The 24,543-nt window shown below is 35.3% G+C and overlaps 3 protein-coding genes across 3 annotated transcripts; all 3 read right to left on the reverse strand.

Annotated features, from left to right (window-relative positions):
• Positions 1-748: 748 nt before the first annotated feature.
• LOC107935689 (disease resistance protein RPV1-like) lies at positions 749-4,662 on the reverse strand. The gene is made up of 6 exons (XM_016868310.2): positions 4,035-4,662; positions 3,629-3,819; positions 3,275-3,315; positions 2,668-2,908; positions 1,481-2,524; positions 749-1,390 (listed from the first exon to the last, which is right to left on the reverse strand). Exons 1-6 carry the CDS (start codon positions 4,660-4,662, stop codon positions 749-751), a joined length of 2,787 nt encoding a protein of 928 aa, XP_016723799.2.
• A 13,156-nt stretch (positions 4,663-17,818) lies between these two features.
• LOC121223467 (disease resistance-like protein DSC1) lies at positions 17,819-20,607 on the reverse strand. The gene is made up of 4 exons (XM_041104960.1): positions 20,239-20,607; positions 19,152-20,117; positions 18,313-19,061; positions 17,819-18,088 (listed from the first exon to the last, which is right to left on the reverse strand). The coding sequence occupies exons 1-3, from the start codon at positions 20,527-20,529 to the stop codon at positions 18,501-18,503; spliced, it is 1,818 nt and encodes a 605-aa protein (XP_040960894.1). The 5' UTR covers positions 20,530-20,607; the 3' UTR covers positions 17,819-18,088; positions 18,313-18,500.
• Positions 20,608-21,125: 518 nt separating this feature from the next.
• On the reverse strand, positions 21,126-23,747 carry LOC107935686 (disease resistance protein RUN1). Its single transcript, XM_041104961.1, has 3 exons — positions 22,948-23,747; positions 21,580-22,681; positions 21,126-21,258 (listed from the first exon to the last, which is right to left on the reverse strand). The coding sequence occupies exons 1-3, from the start codon at positions 23,433-23,435 to the stop codon at positions 21,214-21,216; spliced, it is 1,635 nt and encodes a 544-aa protein (XP_040960895.1). The 5' UTR covers positions 23,436-23,747; the 3' UTR covers positions 21,126-21,213.
• Positions 23,748-24,543: the final 796 nt, after the last annotated feature.

The raw sequence follows: 24,543 nt of genomic DNA on the forward strand, positions 1-24,543 counted from the left end.
ACCAGTGTTAAAAATAAATGTCTAAACTTAAATACTTTGTAAAAAAATATAAATTGAAGAGTTGGAATAATATTATTTATACTTCAAGCCATGAAATTTAAATGCTACTTTTGTTAGAAGGAATTAAACCTATTTAAGTACTATTAAGGACTTATATTTAATCTTCTAAATTTATAAAAAACAATTTTAACTGATTAAATTGAATACATAAGTTGGTCTCAAATAAAAATAAAATGGTTTTTAACTCAGCTGAAATTATGATCTAATCCTCATTAAAGGATTTTCACCTTATTATTACCTATATCGTCGTCGAAGCTATCTATTTTTCTCCACATTTCTATCTCAATTGATTATATTTACTTCAACCTAAAAATAAAATATAGACGTAAGTGAATATATATAATGAGAATAAAATTTTAATAAATATCAAAATGTACACATTTCAATTATGTAAAAAGGAATGAATTAAGTGAATAAAATTTTAAATGGTATTTTTTTTAAAAAAATTAGTATATTATAAAATGATCATATCTCATACGGAAATAAGTCTAGAATGATAACTTTAAATGAAATAAAAGATGTAAACAAGGTAGATGAGTAAAAAATTTTAGTAGGACAAGGTTGGTTAAGTAATTTACCATAGCTAATGCGTCTTCCCGGATTGGCCAATTATAAAAAAATTGAAAAAAAGTTGCATCCGTTTTGGTTGCGGCCCTTCTTCCTCCGCTTCATCGTAGATATTAGGTTTCTATTTTATGTGAGAAGTGCTACCTACTGATCCATGGTTGTGAGCAGAGTGTTGGTGGATGTGTTCAAAATTTGGAGAAGATTGAGTGGTATGGCACTGCAACTCTTTTATCTCTTCCAAATCTTTCTCATACACTATTCTAACACCACACTTCTTCACCTTAACACTGCATCCCATGAAAGACACCTCAAGCTCATCGCATTTTTTATCTAAGCAATGTGTTGTCCATAAATTAGTGGTTTCACAGTCATCATATTTATTGTCCAAGGAAGGATATATTGTATCACACGACCAATAACGAAGTAAAAGGTGATCTTTCATTATTGGTTCACACAGCCCCCAGTCTCTCCAATCAATCCGTCGATAATTTCTACCTCGAAAAATAGATCCATTACAGCTGGCTTGCTCAGAATTTCTACAATAGATATATGCTCCACAACCGATTTCCTGTTTGTCATCCCTTGAAGCATCATTACTGACAAAAATGCAGCAGCAAGCAACTCCAATCCATTGACTATCTTTCTGAAGGTTGATAGGCAGGGGTAGGTTAATTGAAGAGTCACTTGTTTGTTCGCTAAACCATTCTGGGATTTCACTTCCGGGCATGATAATATTAAAGATTTCTCTTGAATTTGCAAATGCCTGCAAAATAAAACACAAGTCGTTTGGTAACTAAAACCATAAATTCTCAAGTATGAGATTTTGCAAGGGAGAAAATGGAGATTAATCGACCTTAAGCTGTTTTTTCAGCAGTGTTAATGCATTCATATTCTCGGCCAATTTGAAGCAGTTAATGGCTTTAAAGGAACCCGAACCTGATAAATTGCATACTTCACGTAGTGTTAATGCATTGATATTCTCAGCCAATTTGAAGCAGTTAATGGCTCTAAAGGCAGCCGAATCCACTAAATTGCATACTTCAAGTGAAGAACAACCATCTAGCCACACTTGTCCTAACCTTGTCGGTATCTCAGGCAACGATTTAAGCATCTTGCAATACGACAATCCAAGAAACTGGAGCTCTGATAGTCGAGTAAGAGAGAAAGGTATGCTGATGAAATTGTTACCACTAAGACCAAGATGTACCAAAGAGGATAGACCAGAAATATAACTATGAATATCTGCTTCACCAAGAGTGCACATGTTGCAACTTGACAAGTCAAGAAACTCAAGCTTCGAGAGTCCAGTAAGAGATGCAGGTATGCTGGTGAAATTGTTACGACCAGGATCAAGATGTTTCAAAGAGGATAGACCAGAAATATCACGTGGAATATCTCCTTCACAAAGATTGCAGTCGCTTAGACTTAGCCGTCTTAATGAACTCAAACCTGACAAGAAAGGCAACATTGGAGCCATGGGAGTTGTCCTTCTTCCTTGGATTACCTTGAAAAGAGAAGACAAATTTGGTCGCAACTTTGCTTGCTGCAAATTCTCCGAGAAATTTTCAACTCTATAACAACCAGAAAGCTCTAGAGTTTTTATACGTTCCATTTTCCCATCAATCTCCGGAAACCTTACAAGACTTGAGCAACCCGAAAAAATTAATGTTTCAAGAGATTCCATTCTAATTTTGGTCGGAAGACTCCTAAGACTTTTGCAATCTCTTAAATTCAAAAGTTGAAGGCTCTTAAGCACTCCTATTGATGGATGAACATCCACTAATTTGGTACAGCCTTCCAAAATTAAAACTTCAAGATTTGGTGCTGTTGTGAAGTTTGGTGTCTTGATCAGGTTTTGGGAACCTTTGAGGTTCATTATTTTCAACTTATACAGGGGCTGTTGAAGACAATAACAAATTAGAGAGAAAAGAGAAAGCATAATAATTCTCATTTTTGTTTTTGTATTTTTACCTTAATTAGAGTTTAATAATTTATATTAAAATAAGCTAAAACAGAAGGATAAGATAAGTTAATTCTTACTCTATTTCCCTTCCATAGTTGTTTAATGTGACTATATGGTAAAAGAAGTGCAACAAGGTTGTTTGGTTGGAAGCTTGAAGGCAAGTATCTTAAAGGATATCCTGTCCATTCTAAAAGCCGTAGTTTATTAGAAAGATATTTGAGATCATCACAATTTGATAGACAAAGCACTTTGAGTAGTCTCAAGTTTTTCATCTTTGAGAAGGTATCGGCACTCAAATAGAGCATCTTGTTCGATTCCCTAATAACCATGAGTAAGACAAAAATGAGATTCAAAATATACAAAGACTTCAATATCTAAAAGTTATGTTGCACCGATAGATGATCAATTTCCATTGTAATGAAAAAAAAATCATTCCAACTTGGAATGAGAAGGAACACAATGAGAGATATTTTATTTTCTTTCCTTTTCACTTTTCGCTATACCAAGCAATAGTGAGGAGGAAATTATATTTTCCATTCAATTTTCCTCTTTCCACTCAAGTTTTTCATCCCCTCAGAAAACCAGAAGGTTTTTTCTTTTGTTGTTTTTTATTGGATTTTTTACAAAAAAACAATAACAATATTAATAGTACATATTGGTAAATTTATATGTATGTTTTCTTACCTTTTATTGTCGATGATCATACCCTCAATCACTTCGGTAGCCTAAAAGTAATCAAGAATAGATAATAAGAATACAAAATAAATTATCTAAATTGTAAAATAAAGCTTTTGAAATTTACATATATGTTCAACATTATCACAATCTTTTGGTCGAAATATAGGAAATAAAATATTTTCGAATGAGAGTAATTCAATAAAACTAAACACTTATATTACAAATCATTATTAATATATATAATCAACAAATGGAAATTATTTTAAAACTAATATGTAAGCCAATTAGATTAAGCTTTGAATTTACATCATATATTGATAAAAAGAAAATTTTGTATATAATTTTTGTTGAATGATTTACCGTGTTTTTTGTTAGAACATGATGGACATCCTTTTCTTTCCACAATCTACAACGTTTTCCAGGTTCATCAACACATTTTTCTTCAACAATTTTTCTTCCCATTTTTTGCAACAAGGCCTGCATCCGCAAATGTTGGTTGTCATCACTAACTTTTATGAGAGATTTCTTAATGAGAATATCGATTCCAATATCTGGAAAAAACTCACAACCATTCAATACTTTCATTACCAAATCTCTCTTCTCACCGTTGAAAAAGCATGCTATATCTAGAAATATATTCTTTTCCTTTTCTTCCAATCCATCGAAGCTAATTCTTAGAGTGTTAAGAATTTCTTTGTCAGAATCTTTTTAAGTCTTCCGATTGCACTTCTCCATTGAACTATATCTCTATCGCACAAAAATGAACCCAAAACTTCAAGAGCTAAGGGGAGACCACCAGCATAACATACAACCTCTTCAGAAACCTCAATGAAATCATCTTTTGGCACTGTATCACTATGAAAAGCTTTCAAATTGAAAAGTGTAAGTGCATCGGCTGGATTCAATGTTTTAGGCTTATACACACCATCGACTCCGTAAGATCGGAGTAAATGTTCATCTCTTGTTGTTACAATGATTCGACTCCCTAAACCAAACCAATCACGCCTTCCAACCAAGCATTTCAAGTGTTGTACATTATCAACATCATCAAGAACAACAAGAACCTTTTCACTACACAACCTGCGGCTAATTATGGCATTCCCTTCATGGACATTGAAAAAATTGAAGCATTCATTAGGCAAGATTTGAGAAAGAAGTTGTTTCTGTAACGAAACAAGTCCACATTTGTTTGAAACTTCTCGAATATCAGCAAGAAAGCTTTTGCCTTCAAAATGAGGTGACATTTGAGTGTAAACAACCCTCGCAAGAGTTGTTTTACCGATGCCACCCATTCCGCAAATTCCTATAATGCGGACATCATCTTCCCCAATGTTTATTTTCGAATACAACCCCTTCAAAGGTAAGCTAATTCCAACCAATTCATCATGAACCATTGGATTTGTCTCACATAATTTGGCTGATATCTTCCTAACAACGTCTCCGATAAACTCTGATTCATTCCTACAACGAAATAAAAAATTGTTTCTATCTTTCAAATGCTCTTTGTCATTTTTAGTTCAATGAATCATGAAATATAATATAGTTGGAAGCAAACAAAAAGCAAGAATAAGACAGTAAGATATATTATGGCATCAAAATACACAACTTTCTCGTTAGAATTCTTAATTAAACACAAAATTATAAAAAATTACATGCAATCTTGAAAAAAACAATTTTTTAGTCATTAAAATTAGGAAATAGAGAAGAAATGAAAGAATTACCCATTATGTAAATGCCATCCTTTGATCTTAGCTACTTCAGTCAAAGCATTTCGCCACTTTTGGATCTTGTCTTTATCTTCCTTGTGTTGTTCCAATAGGGTCGGAAGCGTGTAAATTATTGTACTAAAAAATCACACAAAGTTCAATTCCCAGGGAAGAGAGGTGGATCACATGGATCTCTTAAATACCAAGTCTTTCCTTAGACAGAATATCCCTTCTATAGTAATTTAATAGCACAATTAAATACTACTATTATACCCTCAAATATTGAAAGAAAAATAGGACAAGAAAGAACACAAGAGTTTTAACGAGGTTCGGTAAATTATACCTACGTCCTCGGGCACTAACACCAGATGATAACTTTACTATCTCCAAAGTATTACAAACAAATAGAATTCCTTAAGAATTCTCAAATGGGAGAAGAGAGAAAACTAAGAGAGAAAGATTGGTTGGGATGAATTGAAATGAGAAATGAGAAGGCCTATTTATAGTTGAGGTTCAAGGACCAAACAATAAATAGCCCATTATCTCAAGGACCAAAAAAAATTATCCCTTGCCACTTTTCCAAAGTTGGTGGTTGTCATTATTGATTGTCTCCCATTAATGTTAATGGCAACCATTATTAATTGTCTTCCATTAATGTTAACAATCTCCACCTTGAAGATTTGATTAGGATAATCACATCTTCACACACTTCCTTCAACTCCCCAAATTCGATAAAGCTATCTTTTGTAGTGCCTACAAATGCGCTCTCGAGCGCCATACACCTGAAGGTGCTCAAATTCTCAGGATGTTAATCAAGTTCAAACAATGATTAAACTTGATTGTTGTTACCACCTTGGTCATCATATCTGCGGGATTATCTGCTGTCGGAATCTTCTGAAGTAGAATTTTTCATTTTTCAAAGACTTCCCGCACAAAGTGATATCTTACGTCGATATGCTTGGTTCTTGAATGATAGACTTGATTTTTCGCTAAATGAATAGCGCTCTGACTGTCACAATATAAACTTATGTGACTTTGAACAACTCCTAAGTCTTTCAACAATCCATTAAGCCAAATAGCCTCCTTAACAGCTTCTGTAACTGCCATATATTCTGCCTCTATAGTAGACACAGCTACTGTAGACTGTAAGGTAGACTTCCAACTCACTAGGGCTTTCGCAAGAGTAAACAAATACCCCGTAGTTGAACGACGTTTATCTAAATCACCAGCAAAGTCGGAATCAACATATCCAACTACAAACTGACCAAGTGCTTCATCCTGTTCAAAAATTAAACCAACATCTACGGTTTTTCGAAGATACCGTAGAATCCATTTCATAGCTTGCCAATGTCCTTTTCCAGGATCATGCATATACCTGCTCACAACTCCAACAGCTTGTGAAATGTCAGGCCTCGTACACACCATCGCATACATCAAACTCCCAACTGCATTAGCATATGGGACTTTCGCCATATATTCTCTTTCTTCTTCAGTTTTCGGAGATAATTGAGCACTAAGTTTCAAATGAGAAGCAAGTGGGGTACTTACATGTTTTGTGTTTTCATTTACACCAAAACATTGTAATACCTTTTTTCAGATATTGCTTCTGATTCAAACAAAGCTTGCCTCTCTGTCTATCTCTACTTATCTCCATGCCGAGAATCTTCTTGGCCTCACCTAGATCTTTCATCTCGAACTCTTGATTCAACTGAGCCTTCAGCTTATCTATCTCTTTTTGGCTCTTCGAAGCGATTAACATATCATCAACATACAAGAGTAGATAAATGAAAGATCCGTCATGCAGCTTCTGCAAATACACACAATTGTCATATTTGCTTCTTGTGTACTTCTGCCTTCTCATAAAGCTATCAAATCGCTTGTACCACTGCCTCGGGGATTACTTCAATCCATATAGCGATTTGTTCAGCTTACAAACCCAATTTCTACCACCAGCATCTGTGTATCCTTCGGGCTGAGTCATATAGATCTCCTCTTCTAACTCACCATGCAAGAAAGCTGTCTTAACATCAAGTTGAGCTAGCTCCAAATTCAACTATGCTACCAAGGCCAACAAAATTCTAATGGAGGAATGCTTCACAACAGGGGAAAATACATCATTGTAGTCAATTCCCTCCTTCTGAGCATAGCCTTTAGCTACCAATCTTACCTTGTAGCAAATATCCTTCTTGCTAGGAGATCTATCTTTCTTTACGAATACCCACTTGCATCCGATTGCCCTTTTACCTTTCGGTAATTGCGCCAACTCCCAAGTATTGTTCTTCCGGAGAGACTGCATTTCTTCATCCATGGCGCTTTTCCATTTATCACTTTCTAAGCTTTGCATTGCTTCTTGATAAGTGATAGGAATATCATCAACAACGGGAAGGGCGTAGGCCACCATATCAGTAAATCGAGCAGGTTTACGAATTTCTCTCCGTGGCCTTGCAACTGCAACTGGTTCTGGTGTACTTAGTGGTTCTTGGGTCAGAACCTCTTCAACCTCTAATTCCTCCATTGTGGCTGGAGAATTAGACTTATTAACTGGGCAAATCCCCATCTGCTCAAACTCCACCTATTTTGGAGTACACTCCACCTGCTGTGGAGTATTGCTCGTCTGAATATCTTTATCTGCTACCTTTTTCAATGTGGCAGATTCATAAAAGGTAACATCTCTGCTACAGATCATTTTCTTTGTGCTTAAGCACCAAAGACGAAATCCCTTCACTCCAGAAGTGATTCCCATAAAGAGAGCTTTCTTTGCCCTCGGATCTAACTTTGACTTCTTCACATGGTAATATGCAGTGGTTCCAAACACATGTAAGGAATCATAATCTGTAGCCGGTTTTCCAGACCATACCTCCATAGGAGTTTTTCTTTCTAATGTAGATGATGGCAAACGATTAACAAGATGGCCAGCGTATGTCACAGCCTCAGCCCAAAATTGCTTGCCCAACCCAGCATTGGACAACATACATCGAACTTTCTCCAGCAATGTTCGATTCATACGCTCTGCCAATCCATTCTGCTGTGGTGTATCCCTAACTGTGAAGTGTCGAACAATACCATACTCTTGGCACACATCGAAGAACGGATCACTTTTATATTCCCCTCCATTGTCCGTCCTAAGCCGCTTGATTTTCTTGCCAGTCTGGTTTTTGATCATAGTTTTCCATTTAAGAAAAACTCTAAGCACTTCATCCTTAGTTCTATGGTATACACCCAAACTCTTCTGGAAAAGTCATCAACAAAAGTAACAAAGTAGTGTTTTCCTCCCAATGAAGGTGTCTTGGAAGGCCCCCACACATCTGCGTGAACATATTCCAAAATACCTTTTGTATTATGGATAGCAGTACCGAATTTCACTCTCTTTTGCTTTCCCAGAACACAATGCTCGCAAAATTTTAATTTGCAAGCCTTTGCACCTTTCAACAATCCTTGCTTTGCCAGAATTTGCAAGGATTTTTCGCTGGCATGTCCCAACTTCATATGCCACAACTGTATTGAGTCCAATTCTTTGTTGTCGGAAGCTGCAGCGACTGCTCCAATAACTGTACTACCTTGGTAGTAATACAAGTTATTTTTCCTGATGCCCTTCAATATCACAAATGCGCCAGATGTCACTTTCAAAACCCCATCTCTCATAGTAACAACTGAACCATTGGATTCCAAGGCTCCCAATGAGATGAGATTTTTCTTCAAACTGGGCACGTACCGAACATCAGTCAGAACTCTGGTTGATCCATCTTGATTCTTTAATTGGATTGAGCCTATCCCAACAGTTTTACAGGCATTGTCATTGCCCATATAAACAACTCCTCCATTTAGTTCTACTAAATCAGAGAACCACTTCCGGTTAGGGGACATATGATAGGTACAACCCGAATCCAATATCCACTCATCTGAATGGAACGACGATGATGATGCAACCAGTGATAGTTCAGAGTCACTAGTATCATGCTTTGCAACACAAGCATCTACAGCAGCTTTTCCCTTATTCTTCAACTTTGGACAATTTTTCTTCCAGTGGCCTTTCTCATGACAAAAAGCACATTCATCTTTCCCGAGTCTGGACTTTGACTTTGATCTCCCCTTTTGAGTTTTCTTCCGAGTGTATGAACGACCTCGGACTACTAAAGCTTCTGTATCTCTGATTGAGTTTTTCTGTTTGTCCTTCTTTCTCTGTTCATAACTGTATAAGGCCGCACAGACTTCGCTCAGAGATATATCACTCCTGCCATGAAGTAGAGTAGTTTCTAGGAACTCAAACTCCTCAGGAAGTGACCCCAACAGCATCAAAGCCAAATCTTTATCTTTGAATGTCTCATCCATATTCAGCAAATCAGTGACTAACTGATTAAATTTGGTGATGTGATCATTCATTGTGGTACTTGGGACGTATGTGAAGCGAAACAGTCTTTTCTTCAAGTGGAGCTTATTTTGACTGTTTTTCTTCAAAAAATTTTCTTCAAGTGCCACCCACAACTTATTTGCAGAAGTCTCCTTTGAAAAAGCATACCTCTACTCTCGAGAAAGGCATGATCGAATTGTGCCACATGCCAACCGATTGATCGCCTTCCAGTCTTTCTCCTGTACATCATCTGGTTTCTCTTCATCAATGGCAATGTCTAGACCCTGCTGAAAAAGGGCATCTAGAACCTCACTTTGCCACATACCAAAATGGCCCGTGCCATCAAAGATCTCCACGGCCAATCTTGCATTTGCAATTGTCGGTTTTGTCCACATGGACGATGTTGAAGCTCCTACACCGACCGTTTTCTCCATAATCTTTCAATATACCTAAGGAAATCTTTTCTGATGTGGAAGATCAGTTCAAACTGCAACCACAGAGCATACTACGATTAACCTTCGGCTCTTGATACCACTTGTTGTTCCAATAGGGTCAGAAGCGTGTAAATTATTGTACTAAAAAATCACACAAAGTTCAATTCCCAGGGAAGAGAGGTGGATCACATGGATCTCTTAAATACCAAGTCTTTCCTTAGACAGAATATCCCTTCTATAGTAATTTAATAGCACAATTAAATACTACTATTATACCCTCAAATATTGAAAGAAAAATAGGACAAGAAAGAACACAAGAGTTTTAACGAGGTTCGGTAAATTATACCTACGTCCTCGGGCACTAACACCAGATGATAACTTTACTATCTCCAAAGTATTACAAACAAATAGAATTCCTTAAGAATTCTCAAATGGGAGAAGAGAGAAAACTAAGAGAGAAAGATTGGTTGGGATGAATTGAAATGAGAAATGAGAAGGCCTATTTATAGTTGAGGTTCAAGGACCAAACAATAAATAGCCCATTATCTCAAGGACCAAAAAAAATTATCCCTTGCCACTTTTCCAAAGTTGGTGGTTGTCATTATTGATTGTCTCCCATTAATGTTAATGGAAACCATTATTAATTGTCTTCCATTAATGTTAACACCTTGTACCTCTCTTCATGTTTGACAAAGGCTTCTTCTACTTTTTCTTTTCGGTTTCTTAAATCGGATGGATCCACGTGGCAGAAAATTGGAAATACTTTATGTCCGATAGCGTTTTTTTGTTGAACAATTTCAGCAAGCTCCTCCAAGCACCATCCTGAAAAGGCATAGGTTTTTGAAAAAATAATTACCGAGCACCATGATTGTTGAATTGCTTTGGAGAGTTCGGGTGCGATCTCTTCGCCAGCCTCCAGCTTTGGATCATCCCTGAAGGTGACGATCCCACTACTCTTTAGAGCATCATAAAGATGAGCCGTGAAGTTCTTGCGAGTATCTTCACCTCTAAAACTCAAGAAAACATCATATTTCTTTCTAGAAATGGGGGAAGAAGTCGAAGGTAACGACAACATGAGGATGTATGAAAGGAGCAGGATATCTTTATCTGGTTTTCAAAATCAGAAACTAGATCGCCCGTTCCTCTCAAAGAAACTAGAAAAAGTAAGTATATGAGCATAGGGGCGGAAATTAGGGGCAAAGATGAGTGATGGATGTTCTTTCCAAGAAGAATCCAAGAAGGTGAGAGTTGGCACGGTGGAGGCTATTAAAAATGTTGGACGGTTTGTATTTTACGTATTTAAAAATTATAGCGTAGGTAAGATTATGACAATAATCATTAGAATATATCTTTAATAATTATCCTTCGTTATGGGCTGGTTAAAAAGTTTACCAAACAACCAACTACTCGCATCGACACGTGGAAAAGTTCTTTCTCGAAAGACAGATCCATTTCGACTGGCTTGTCCAGGATTTCTACAATGGAAGCATCATCACTGACAAAAATGCGACAGGAAGCAACTCCAACCCATTGACCATTCTGAATATTGAGTGGTAGAGGTATCCTAATTGTAGAGCCACCACTCTGTTGGCTAAACCATTCTGGGATTTCACTTCCAGGTATAATAACATCAAACATTTGTCTTGAATTTGCAAATGCCTGCATAATGAAACTTCAGTCGCTTAGTAAATAAAACCAAAAATTCCCAAGTATGAGAGGGAAAGAAAGAGAGATTAATTAACCTTGAGATGTATTTTCAACAATGTTAATGCAGTGATGTTCTCAGCTAATCTGTAGCAGTTAATGGCTTTAATGGAAGCTAAATCCAATAAATTTCATACTTTTGATGGACTTGCAACTACTTCAAGTGAAGCACAACCATCTATGCACACTCTTGCTATACTTGTTAGAAGCTCAGGCAAGGATTTAAGCTCTTTGCAATTCATAGCATAAGAAGCTTAAGCTCTTTGAGTAAGAGACGCAGGTATGCTGATGAAATTGTTACCACTAAGATCAAGATCTGTCAAGGAGGATAGGCAAGATATATCACTAGGAATATCTCCTTCACGAAGATTGCAGTCCCTTAGCTCAACTCTCTTAATGAACTCAAACTTGACTACGAAGGCAACATCAGAGGCATAGAACTTGTCCTTCCTTTTTGGGTTTCCTTGAAAGGAGAAGGAAGATTTTGTTGTAACTTTGATGGTCCCTTGCATCCATTGAAAGACAGAACTTTAAGATTTTTCAATTGAAAAATTAAGGATGGTGGTCCTCTTATGCTTGTTTCACTTAAGTCAAGCTCTTCCAAATATTCTACTTGCTTCATATTCTCTGGTAAATTTTCAACTTCACAACAACTAGAAAGATTAAGAGTTTTTAGACATTCCATTTTCCCTTCGATCTCCGAAAACCTTACAAGATTCCATTCCAATTTTGGTTGGAAGACTCCTAAGACTTTTGCACCCTCTTAAATTCAAAAGTTTAAGCCTCCTAAGAACTTCCAAGGATGGATGACTTCTACAATTCTTGTACAACCTTCCAAAACCAGAATTTCAAGATTTGGGGCCATTGTGAAGTCTGGTGTCTTGATTAGGTTTAGGGACCCTTCAAGGTTGATCACTTTCAACTTATACATAGGCTGTGAAAAACAATAATAAATTAAAGAGAAAAGAGAAAAAATAAGAAAACTTATTTTTGTTGTTTATTTTTATCTTAAGCTAAAACATAAGGATTGGGTGAATTAATTTTACTCTATTTCTCTTCCATAATTGTTCAATGCTACTGAAATGGTAAGAGAAGTGCAACAAGGTGGTCCGGTTGGAAGCTTAAAGGCAAGAGTCCTAAAGGATATATTATGTAATCTAAAAATTTTGTTTTCATTGAAAGATATTTGAGATCATCACAATTTGAAGGCCAAAAGACTTTGAGTAATTTCAACTCTTTTATTTTTGAGAAGACATCAACATTCAAATTAAGTGTCTTGCTCGATTCTCTAATAACCATGGACGAAACAAAAAACTTAGCTTCACAAAAGCATTAATACCTAAAAACTCTGTAAATCTAAATATGGGCATTAAGATATGACTCTTCAAGAATTCTTTAATACATGAAAAAATCTTTTGAAAAATGAACATACCCATTTTGAACAATTAACACGCACAATTGACTCCGAATTACCTAAATCTAAAAGTACTAAAACTATTTTCATTTATATTTGGTGCACTTGCAATGTATAATTTTATGCATTATTAGTGAAGCAAATGAAGATGCATAATTAAGGATGAAATTACTTGAATTTATTTTAATAATATTTAATGACATGTTATAATCTAGTTCATATTGTCAATTTATCAAATATAAACTTTTATTTTTCATAAAAAAGAAACATCTCTCTCTATGTTTTTTTTTTCTGAAAGAATAATGTGTTACTTGATAAATTCATAAATTAGCATTCAAATATTAAGTATTAAGTGTTTTTTTTTCATTATATATTTTTTACAAAATAAAACTAAATAATAACAATATTAATAATACACATCGATAAAAGTAGATATATACTTTCCTACCTTTTATTGTGGATGATCATGCCTTCAATCAATAAATAGGTTTTTTTCTCAAAGCTAGTGAATATCACTTTTTAGGGATTGTTATATAGATGAATTAGAATAAGCTTTAAGTTTATATTATATATTGGTTAGAGATCCAATAAAAAAAATTAGTATGTAAATTTTGTTGAATGGCTTACAGTGTTTTTCGTTAAGACACGATGGATGTCCTTTTTTCTCACAGTTTGTAACGTTTTTTTGGTTCATTAACACATTTTTCTCTATTATTTTTTCTTCTCATTTCTTGCAACAAATCGTGCATCCAAAAATATGTGTGAGTTCATTGACTTTTATGAGAGATTTTTTCATAAGAACATCAATTCCAATATATGGGAAAAACTCACAACCACCCAATACTTTGGTTACAAGATCTTTCTCTTCTCCATTGAAGAAGCATGCTATATCTAGAAATATATTCTTCTCCCATTCTTCCAATCCACCAAAGCTTATTTGAAATCTATTGAGAATTTCTTTATTAGAATCTAGTTTAAGTCTTTTGATTCCACTTCTCCACTGAGAAGCCTCTCTACCGCACAAAAAAGAACCCAAAACTTCAAGAGTAAATACCACTAGCAGAATGTACATCAAGTTTAGAAAGGACTAAATCGTAACAATTTGGACTAATTTGAATAGAACTAAGAACTTAGGTAGTGATGCCCCTAAGGGAATATTAAGATAAAGTGAGACTGGAAGGTAATCTTGTCGTGCACCCGTTCATTAGTCCCGGATTATCCGATGTGATTGGAAGATATACTAGACCTAATCTGTCAAAGCCGGTAAATTTAAGATCGGAAGATAAAATAGAGTCACTTGATAATTACATGATTTATGTCATTGGTCCAAGATTTGGTGAACCGCACCGAAGTCAACCAACCCCCGTTAGTCATTTGCTAGATAGTCCCTCTAGTTTACATTTCTTGTAATTTAGTCCCTAAAGTAGAATATTTAATTTTCTTGCAAACTTATCTTTTATGAATCACCGCAATATAAAATTGTATTAATAGCCACTTAGCCTCCATTGTGTATGCTAGTTATTGGTCAATCACCTGTTCATTTGTGTTCAATCCTTAGAATACTTTAGCATTCATTGTAACATTATAAATATTAAAACTGACGTGTAAGCTTGCAATAAAATTGGGCTTTTAAAATAGTTATATAAATTCAGTGTTTTAAGCGCATGCACGTAGCCGGTCAGTAGTCAATCTCACCCCATTAGCCACCATGACATGAAGCTGACTAAAGTGCTCCACTAATAAATCCAACCTTTTAACCAGCTTAGAATCTAGAAAATTGTGTGTACTTCCTGAGTCAACCAGGATAATGACGTTGGAGTGACCAATACTTGCTAAAAGCTGCATAGTGTTATGTCTCTATAAGCCTTGAAAGGTGTGTAAGGATAAAACTGGGGCAGTGGGTTTCATTTCCAGTTCTAACACTTTCAGTTGTTCAGGACATTCTTAGAATTCTTCAAACACTGGACTCTTGCTTCCACCCTCATGAAGTTCCACAACCAGCTGATAAAGTTGAGGCTTGGTACACTTATGACTTGGGGTGTATTTGGATGCACACCGAAAGCAAAGTCCCTTCTTCCTTCTCTCTTCTATTTCAGCTTGAGAAAACGGTTTGGTTTGGAATTTCTACCTCGAGTTACTATTTGGAGGTCCACTTGGCCCTATCGAGTTACTGTGGTGATGTTGCACCTTGGGACCAGGAATTAAGGGACTAAGGTGACTTATTCCCCCTTACATTCAAACTCTTCTTTGGGAACTTAGCCACGACACGTTTAACCTATCGAGCTAATTGATAGCCCTGCACCTGTGTTTAAGGCTTGAACAACCGTAGATACTGTCCTATCTCAGATTTAAGATTGCAAGTGAAAACACTGAGGACATAATCCTCAGTTAGATGTAACTAATTAAGCAAACTTACAAAACGGTCATGGAAATGGTCCACTGACCCTTGCTCATTGAGTGAAACATGTTCTAACATAGGGTCTAAGAAGGAGTTAGATCTAAAACGATCCCTCAACCCTCGAACATATATCTCCCAGGTCAGGTGATATATTCCTCCCGTCTTTGCACAAAAGTGATGCCAATCTAGGGCTTTACCTTCTAAGTGCAACATTACCATTCTAACCTTGGTCTACTCTATTATATTTGCAGCTTCAAAGAATTGTTCTGACTTGGACCACCAACCTCAATAATCTGTCCCATCAAATCATGGGCATTCTAGTCGAAGAGTTTTGTTGACAGAGTCCACAAGACCAACTTGAGAAAGAGTATTCATGTTTTCCAAAGCTGACACAGGTGATAATGTAAGTGGCTCTTTGGAAGGGAACCTAGGAGGAGAGCCTCCCATAATGCCCTTGTCTTGAACTCTTCCAGTTACACTGGTAGAAGCATTTTGACCAAAATGGTGTTCAAAAAGAGAGTGCAGCCCAGTTCGAATCTCACCTTTGATACTTTCATGAAAATCCTTTAACCGAGATTCAATCTTAGCGTCAATTTAGCTAACCTCTAATTGCATCTGAGAGAGCTCGTGTTGCAGCACTCCCATCTCTTTTTGTAACCTAGTGGTGACTCTATCATTTGCCATAAGAACCGAATTCAACTCTGATACCTTTGTCATGGGAAAATCTTTAGGGTAGAAGAGAAATAGGGTAGCAAGAGGAAGAAAAAGGAGTTGAGAGAAATTAGAGAGATAGAAGGAAAGAGAGAACTGTATTCATTCCAATAGCTGCCTTCCCCTACCCTTGATTGGTGTTTTTAGGGTGGGTAACGAACCTCTCAAACAAATTGACAGTTGTTAATACAACTACAGCAAAACGTACCGTTTTTTAGTAAATGACAAAACGAATCTAAACGTAGTCGTTTGGACCATATTAACCCTCCCCCCTTAAACCTGTTGTTTCATTATAACATTGAACTAAACGTTGTGTTTTACAATAATTAAGGCTAAAACAGAAGTAAACAGAAATTAACAGAAACTTAAACATAACTGTTGCCCTTAGTTCCATTTCGTGACATGCAATCCTTTCACTGCCCTCTAGCTTCGGCTCATCCCTAAAAGTGATGATTCCATTAATCTGCACTATATGCGTAGCTCCTGATTTTATGTTATTTATTTAATTCAATCCCTACCGTTTTTTAGTTTTTTCTTAATTAGTATTTGTGACTCTTAACATTATTATTGTAGGTATTTAGATAATATTTTTACTATTTGTATGCATAATTTATTTTAAATATTAGAAGCTATTATTCTCTTATCTTTAATTACTTTTAATAATTTTGAACTGTCATTAAACAAGTGCAACCTATTACACATTACATTGTCAAATATATTTCACGTGATTAAATTTTATAAAAATGATATGTATAAATTTGAAATTTATTTTTTCTACTTTTATTTGTAAGAATTTAATTTATTTATTTTTAAAATTTTAAAATTTTAAAATTCAGATTTAATTGTTAACACAAATTTTTCCTTAAATTTATGTGATATTTTGAAATTAAAAAAAATACACATTCACTTTCTAGAAAAAGTTGAATTGGAATTATGGTAGATAAAACGAATGAAGCATGAAGATCACCGTGTGCCAAATCCAACCACCTTCCTTTTCTTATACAAAATTTTAAAGAGTTTCACAATGATGCCCTCAAGAAAAGAAAGTATACATCAAAGGAAAAAGGAATTGTGTAATGAGCGATGTCAGCTTCACCGATTATTTCTTCTTATCACATGCCAAAGCAATTTCCTTGTACAGACTGGGAAAACTCCTGGAATTTCGTCTAAGTTTGAACGAGGTCGAGTTTTATATAATACTGGACTACCAAGTGTATGAAGTCGACCAAACACAGATTACTTCGTCTGTAATAAATAATTATCATAATGTCGTGTTTGATCATGCTTGTGTTGCTGCTTTTCCTCCTGGTTGTTGCATCTTCAGATATCAACCAGGGCCAGTTTAGTTTCAATGGTTACTTGAATGTCGAGGGAGTTGCAGGCGTAGATTCAAGTGGGCTGTTTACACTTACAAATACCACAAGCCGAATAATTGGTCAGATCTTCTACAAGAATCCGATCCAGTTCAAGAACTCCACAAATGCAACTGTTTCCCCCTTCCCCACTACATTCATTTTTGCAATTGTACCTGGATACACCGACCTTGGTGGCCATGGATTGGCCTTCGTTATCTCCCCTAACGATGAAATTTCTGGAGCTCTTCCCACCCACTATCTCGGTCTTTTCAAGGAAACAAACATAGGCTTAGACTCGAACCATGTTGTAGCGATTGAGCTGGGCACGGCCCGGACCATTGCGGTCGGTGACATAGACGGCAACCACGTCAGCATCGACATCAACAGCCCAAGATCAGTGACAGCTGCTTCTGCTGGGTATTTCACTGATGAAAGTGAGTTCAAAAATCTCAATCTCAAGAGTGGAGATCCAATGCAGGTTTGGGTTGAATACGACGGGGTCTAGAAGCAACTCGATGTTACATTGTACCCAATCAATGTAACGAAGCCAAAACCTCACTTTTATACTTGAAAAAGGATCTGTCTCCATATTTGTATGAGTCTATGTTTGTCGGCTTCTCGTCGTCCACCGGTGTTCTTGTATCGTCGCACTACATATTGGCTATTCTAAGGACATGATTTTTTTTGCATCTCAATCAAAGGTTTGAAAAGTTGAATTCTTTGAGGTGCCCATTCAATAGACTAAGAAAGCTGAAAAGTTGAAATTATATTTATCAAAACATATCATTTTTTATTTATATCAAGGATTTTATCATGTTAGTATTATGAACACGAATATAATGAATACTAAATTATGGTAAATAAGAATTTATTTGTACGATCAAACAAAAAAAGAGGAAAAAATCAGAAAAGAGAAACTTATAAAATTAACTAAATAGGGGAAAAATCTTGAAAAGGCTAGTGAAGTAGTTTACCACATTTAATGCTTCTTCCCTGATTTGGCCATTATAAAATTGAAAGTTTTTTGCATCCGTTTTGGTTGCGGCCCTTCTTCCTTCGCTTCATCATAGATATTAGGTTTCTGTTTTATGTTAGAAGTGCTATCTACTGATCCATCGTTGTGAGCAGAGTGTTGGTGGATGTGAGAAGATTGAGTGGTATGTCACTGCAACTCTTTTATTTCTTCCAAATCTTTCTCATACACTACTCTAGCACCACACTTCTTCACCTTAGCATAGTCTTCATCATTTGGGTTTGAGAAAGACTTCTCAAACTCATCACATTTTTCATCTGAGCAATCTGTTGCCCATAAATTATTGGTTTCACAATGACCATATTTATCCTCCAAGGAAAATGGATATAATTCATCACGCGACCAATAACGAAGAAAAAGGTGATCTTTCATTATAGGCCCGTTAAATCGTTTACCTATATTCCAGCCGGTCCAATCAATCCGTCGAGGATTTCTACCTCGAAAAATAGATCCATTACAACTGGCTTCTTCAGAATTTCTACAATAGATAAATGCTCCACAACCGATATACTCGTCATCCCTTGAAGCATCATTACTGACAAAAATGCAGCAGCAAGCAACTCCAATCCATTGACTATCTTTCGGAATGGGTATCTTAATTGAAGAGTCACTTCTTTGTTGGCTAAACCATTCTGGGATTTCACTTCCGGGAATCATAATATCAAACGTTTTTCTTGAATTTGCGAATGCCTGCAAAATAAAACACAAGTCGTTTGGTAACTAAAACCATAAATTCTCAAGTATGAGATTTTGTAAGGGAGAAAATAGAGATTATTCGACCTTAAGATGTTTTTTCAGCAGTGTTAATGCATTGATATTTTCAGCTAATTTGAAGCAGTTAATGGCTCTAATGATACCCTTATCCACTAAATTGCGCACTTTTGATGGACTTGCAACTACTTCAAGTGAAGAGCAATCATCTATACGCACATCTGCTATACTTGTTAGAAGCTCTGGCAACGATTTAAGCATCTTGCAATTTGATAATGCAAGGAAATTAAGCCTGCTAAGTTGAGTAAGAGCCAAAGGAATGGTGATGAAATTGTTACCCTTAAGATGAAGATAACTCAAAGAGGATAGACCATGAATATCTGCTTCACCAAGTGTGCACATGTTGCAATATGACAAATCAAGAAACCAAAGCTTCAAGAGCCCAGTAAGAGATGCAGGTATGCTGGTGAAATTGTTACCACCAAGATCAAGATCTTTCAAGGAGGATAGACTAGAAATATCACGTGGAATATCTCCTTCACAAAGATTGCAGTCCCTTAGTTTTAGCTCTCTTAATGAACTCAAACCAAACAGCGAAGGCAACATCTGAGGCATGGGATTCTTCCTTCTTCCTACGATTACCTTGAAAAGAGAAGACAAATTTGGTCGTAACTTTGCTTGCTGCAAATTCTCTGACAAATTTTCAACTCTATAACAACCAGAAAGATCTAGAGTTTTTAGACGTTCCATTTTTCTATCAATCTCCGGAAACCTTACAAGACTTGAGCAACCCGAAAGAATTAATGTTTCAAGAGATTCCATTCCAATTTTGGTTGGAAGATTCCTAAGACTTTTGCAATCTCTTAAATTCAAAAGTTTAAGGCTGTTAAGCACTCCGATTGATGGATCAACATCCACTAATTTGGTACAACCTTCCAAAATCAAAACTTCAAGATTTGATGCTGTTGTGAAGTCTGGTATCTTGATCAGGTTTTGGGACCCTTTGAGGTTCATTATTTTCAACTTATACAAGGGCTGTTGAAGACCATAAATAATTAGACAGAAAACATAATAATGCTAATTTTTGTATTCTTTACCTTAACCAAAGTTTAATCATTTATATTAAAATAAGCTAAAACGATGAGTTAATTCTTACTCTATTTCCCTTCCATAGTTGTTCAATGTGACTATATGGTAAAAGAAGTGCGACAAGGTTGTCCGGTTGAAAGCTTGAAGGCAAGTATCTTAAAGGATATCCTGCCCAATCTAAAAGTCGTAGTTCATTAGAAAGATATTTGATATCATCACAATTTGAGACACAAAGCACTTTGAGCAATCTCAATTTTTTCATCTTCGAGAAGGTGTCGATACTCAAATTGAGCATCTTACTTGATTCCCTAATAACCACGAGCAAAACAAAAATAAGCTTCAGAATATACAAAAACATTCAATATCTAAAAGCCATGCTGGATCGATATTGCTTTTTTAAGTATCCATATCTAGCACTTATATCTATTGCATATCTGAATATGGTACTGAGATATGATTAACATATTAGAACACTTATATTCGACCTTTAATTACCTAAGCTTAAAAAATCTAGAACTAATATTTTGATTTATGTTTGGTGCACTGATGTATAGTTCTATACATTCCCAGTGAACCAAATGGTGGCATGACCTAAATTTATTTTTAAAAACTTATAATGACATGTTATAACCTGGTTCATTGATATAGATTTTCATTACATCAAATATAAACCATTAACATTAGCAAAGACGATGACACACATCTCTTTATAATTTCTTTTGAAAGAGTAATGTGTTTCTATATAAATTTTATAAATAGAACATAAAAAAGTAAGCTTTAAGGGTGTACTTGGTTGAGTGGAAAAGTCAAGGGATATGAGGATGAATTGTCCTTAGTAAAGAAGGAAAGTGAGAAGAAAAAAAGGGGGAGAAATAAATATTTCATACTAGTGAGAAGGGAAATGTATTATCTTTCAACTTTCTGTTTACTCTACCAAGCAAAGTCAAAAGGTCTTTTTCTTGTTATTTTTTATTGGACTTTTTACAAAAAAAATAATAACAATACTTGGAGTACATATTGATAAATTTATATGTTTCTTTTCCTACCTTTTATTGTCGATGGTCATGCCTTCAATCACTTCAGTAGCCTGAAAGTAATCAAGAAGATAAAATTAATGCTCTAAATTGTACAATAAAACTTTTAAAAATTTACATACATGTTCAACATTATTGCAATCTTTTGGTCGAAATACAGTAAATAAAATATATTCTAATGAGAGTAATTCAATAAAATTAAACATTTATACTACAAATCATTATTAATATTTATAATCAACAAATGAAAATTATCTTAAAGCTGCTCGATGTCACTTAAGGATCGATATATAAAGCAATTAGACTAAGCTTTGGATTTACACCATTTATTGATAAAAGAAAATTTTGTATGTAAATTTTGTTGAATGGTTTACCGTTTTTTTTGTTAGAACATGATGGACATCCTTTTCCTTCCACAATCTGCAACGTTTTCCAGGTTCATTAACACATTTTTCTTCAACAATTTTTCTTCCCATTTCTTGCAACAAGGCATGCATCCACAAATATCGGTCGTCATCATCGACTTTTATGAGAGATTTCTTAAAGAGAACATCAATTCCAATATCTGGGAAAAACTCACAACCATCCAATACTTTCATTACCAAATCTTTCTTCTCCCCATTGAAAAAACATGCTATATCTAGAAATATATTCTTCTCCCTTTCTTCTAATCCATCAAAGCTGATTCTTAGTGTGTTAAGAATTTCTCTGTCACAATCTTGTTCAAGTCTTTCAATTGCACTTCTCCATTGAACTATATCTCTACCGCACAAAAATGAACCCAAAACTTCAAGAGCTAAGGGGAGACCATCAACATAATGTACAACATGTTCAGAAAGTTGATTGAAATCATCTTTTGGAGTTGTATCACCACCAAAAGCTTTCAAATTGAAAAGCCTTAGTGCATCGTTGGTGTTCAATGTTGTAGGCTTATACACATCATCGATTCGATAAGATTGGAGCAAATGTTCATCTCTTGTTGTTACAATGATCCTACTACCTAAACTGAACCAATCACGCCTTCCAACCAAGCATTTCAAGTGTTGTACATTATCAACATCATCAAGAACAACAAGAACTTTTTTGCTAGACAACCTGCGGCTAATTATGGCATTCCCTTCATGAACATTGACAAAATTGAAGCATTCATTTGGCAAGATTTGATAAAGAAGTTGTTTCTGTAAAGAAACAAGTCCACAGTTGTTTGAAACTTCTCGAATATCAGCAAGAAAGCTTTTACCTTCAAAATGAGGTGACATTTGAGTGTAAACAACCCTTGCAAGAGTTGTTTTACCGATGCCACCCATTCCACAAATTCCTATAATGCGGACATCGTCTTCCCCAATATTTATTTTCGAATACAACTGCTCCAAACGTGAACTAATTCCAACCAACTCATCATGAAGAACTGGATATGTCTGACATAAATTTGCTGATATCTTCTTAACAATGTCTCCAATAAACTCTGATTCATGCCTACAATGAAATTAAATTTCGATGCTATATTTCAAATGCACTTCTTCATTTTTAGTTCAGTGAATAATGAAATATAATATAGTTGGAAGCAAACAAAAAGCAAGAATAAGACAGCAAGATCTGTTATAGCATCAAATGACACAACTTGCTGCTTAGTTGAAATATGGGAATTCTCAATTAAACACAAAATTATATATAAAAAAATGCAATCCAAAAAAAAAATTAGTCATTAAAATTAGGAAATATAGAAGAAAAGAAAGAAATACCTATTATGTAAATGCCATCCTTTGATGTTAGCTACTTGAGTCAAAGCATTTCGCCACTTTTGGATCTTGTCTGTATCTTCCTTGTACCTCTCTTGGTGTTTGGCGAAGGCTTCTTCAACTTTTCCTTTTTGTTTTCTTAAATCGGATGGATCCACATCGTAGAAAATTGGAAATACTTTATGTCCGTTCACATTTTTTTGTTGAACAATCTCAGCAAGCTCCTCCAAGCACCATCCTGAAAAGGTATAGGTTTTTGAAAAAACGATTACCGAGCACCATGATTGCTGAATTGCATTGAAGAGTTCAGGTGCGATCTCTTCACCAGCCTCCAGCTTTGGATCATCTCTGAAGGTGGCGATCCCACTCCTCTTTAGAGCATCATAAAGATGATCCGTGAAGTTGTTGCGAGTATCTTCACCTCTAAAACTCAAGAAAACATCATATTTCTTTCTAGAAATGGAGGAAGAAGTTGACGGTAACGACAACATGAGGATGTGGAAAGGAGATGGATATCTCAATCTGGTGTTCAAAATCAGAAAATAGATCGCCCGATACCCACAAAGAAACTAGAAAGAGTAAGTATATATATGAGCATAGGGGCGGAAATTAGGGGTCAAAAGATGAGCAATGGATGTTCTTGCCAAGAAGTATCCAAGAAGGTGAGAGTTGGCAAAATGGAAATTACGTAATAATTAAAAAGTTGGGCGGTTTGTATTTTACGTATTTAAGAATTATGTAGAATTAATTTATGGGCCGGTTAAAAAGTTTACCAAACAACCAACTACTCGCATCCACACGTGGAAGATTTCTATCTCCAGAGACACATCCTTTTCGACCGGCTTGTCCAGAATTTCTACAATGGATAACAGCTCTGGAGATGATAACCCTGGCAGGGCAGAAGTAGAATTTTTTTTTAAGGTACAAAATTAATTTGTAACTTTTATTATAGTAAAAATATAATTTTATAATTTTAACAGTTTATATCTTTATAATATTTAAAATATTAAATTAAATTATTATAATTTTTAGGAGGGTCAACGTGTAATTTTATTTTTACTAATTTAAAATTTTAAAAATCTTAAAAAACTTAAATAAAAAACTTTTCATTTTAAGAGAAGGGAACCCTACTATCCCCTAGATTCGCCTCTGTATCTCTGAGAAGCATCATCATTGATAAAAATGCAACAGGAAACTACTCCCTTCATTTGTCTTGAATTTGCAAATGCCTGCAAAATAAAACTTCAGCGCTTAGTAAATAAAACCATCAAATTCCCTTCATGGACATTGAAAACTTTTGTAGCTAAATACGCCTGAGATTTTGCTCTTGATTCATCATGTCTTATCTGCCTGCCTTTGCCTTTCCATTTATTCCTGGATAAATTTCTGTTCTTCATATTTCTTCTATTGAGAGGACATTTGCTCCTCCATAACTCTTATTCTCTTCTGCATGTCCAAATATTGCTAACTACCAGATTGATTATGTTAGAACCTTTGATCCATTGGTGATGCTTCGGCATGGTGTTTAATTTTTGGGGTTATAATACCATGGAGGAGTATTGGTAAAACTGATGGTATGAAATTTGTTGGTTTTAATTT

Source organism: Gossypium hirsutum, chromosome D11 (assembly GCF_007990345.1).
Source record: "Gossypium hirsutum isolate 1008001.06 chromosome D11, Gossypium_hirsutum_v2.1, whole genome shotgun sequence".
Lineage (NCBI taxonomy): Eukaryota > Viridiplantae > Streptophyta > Magnoliopsida > Malvales > Malvaceae > Gossypium > Gossypium hirsutum.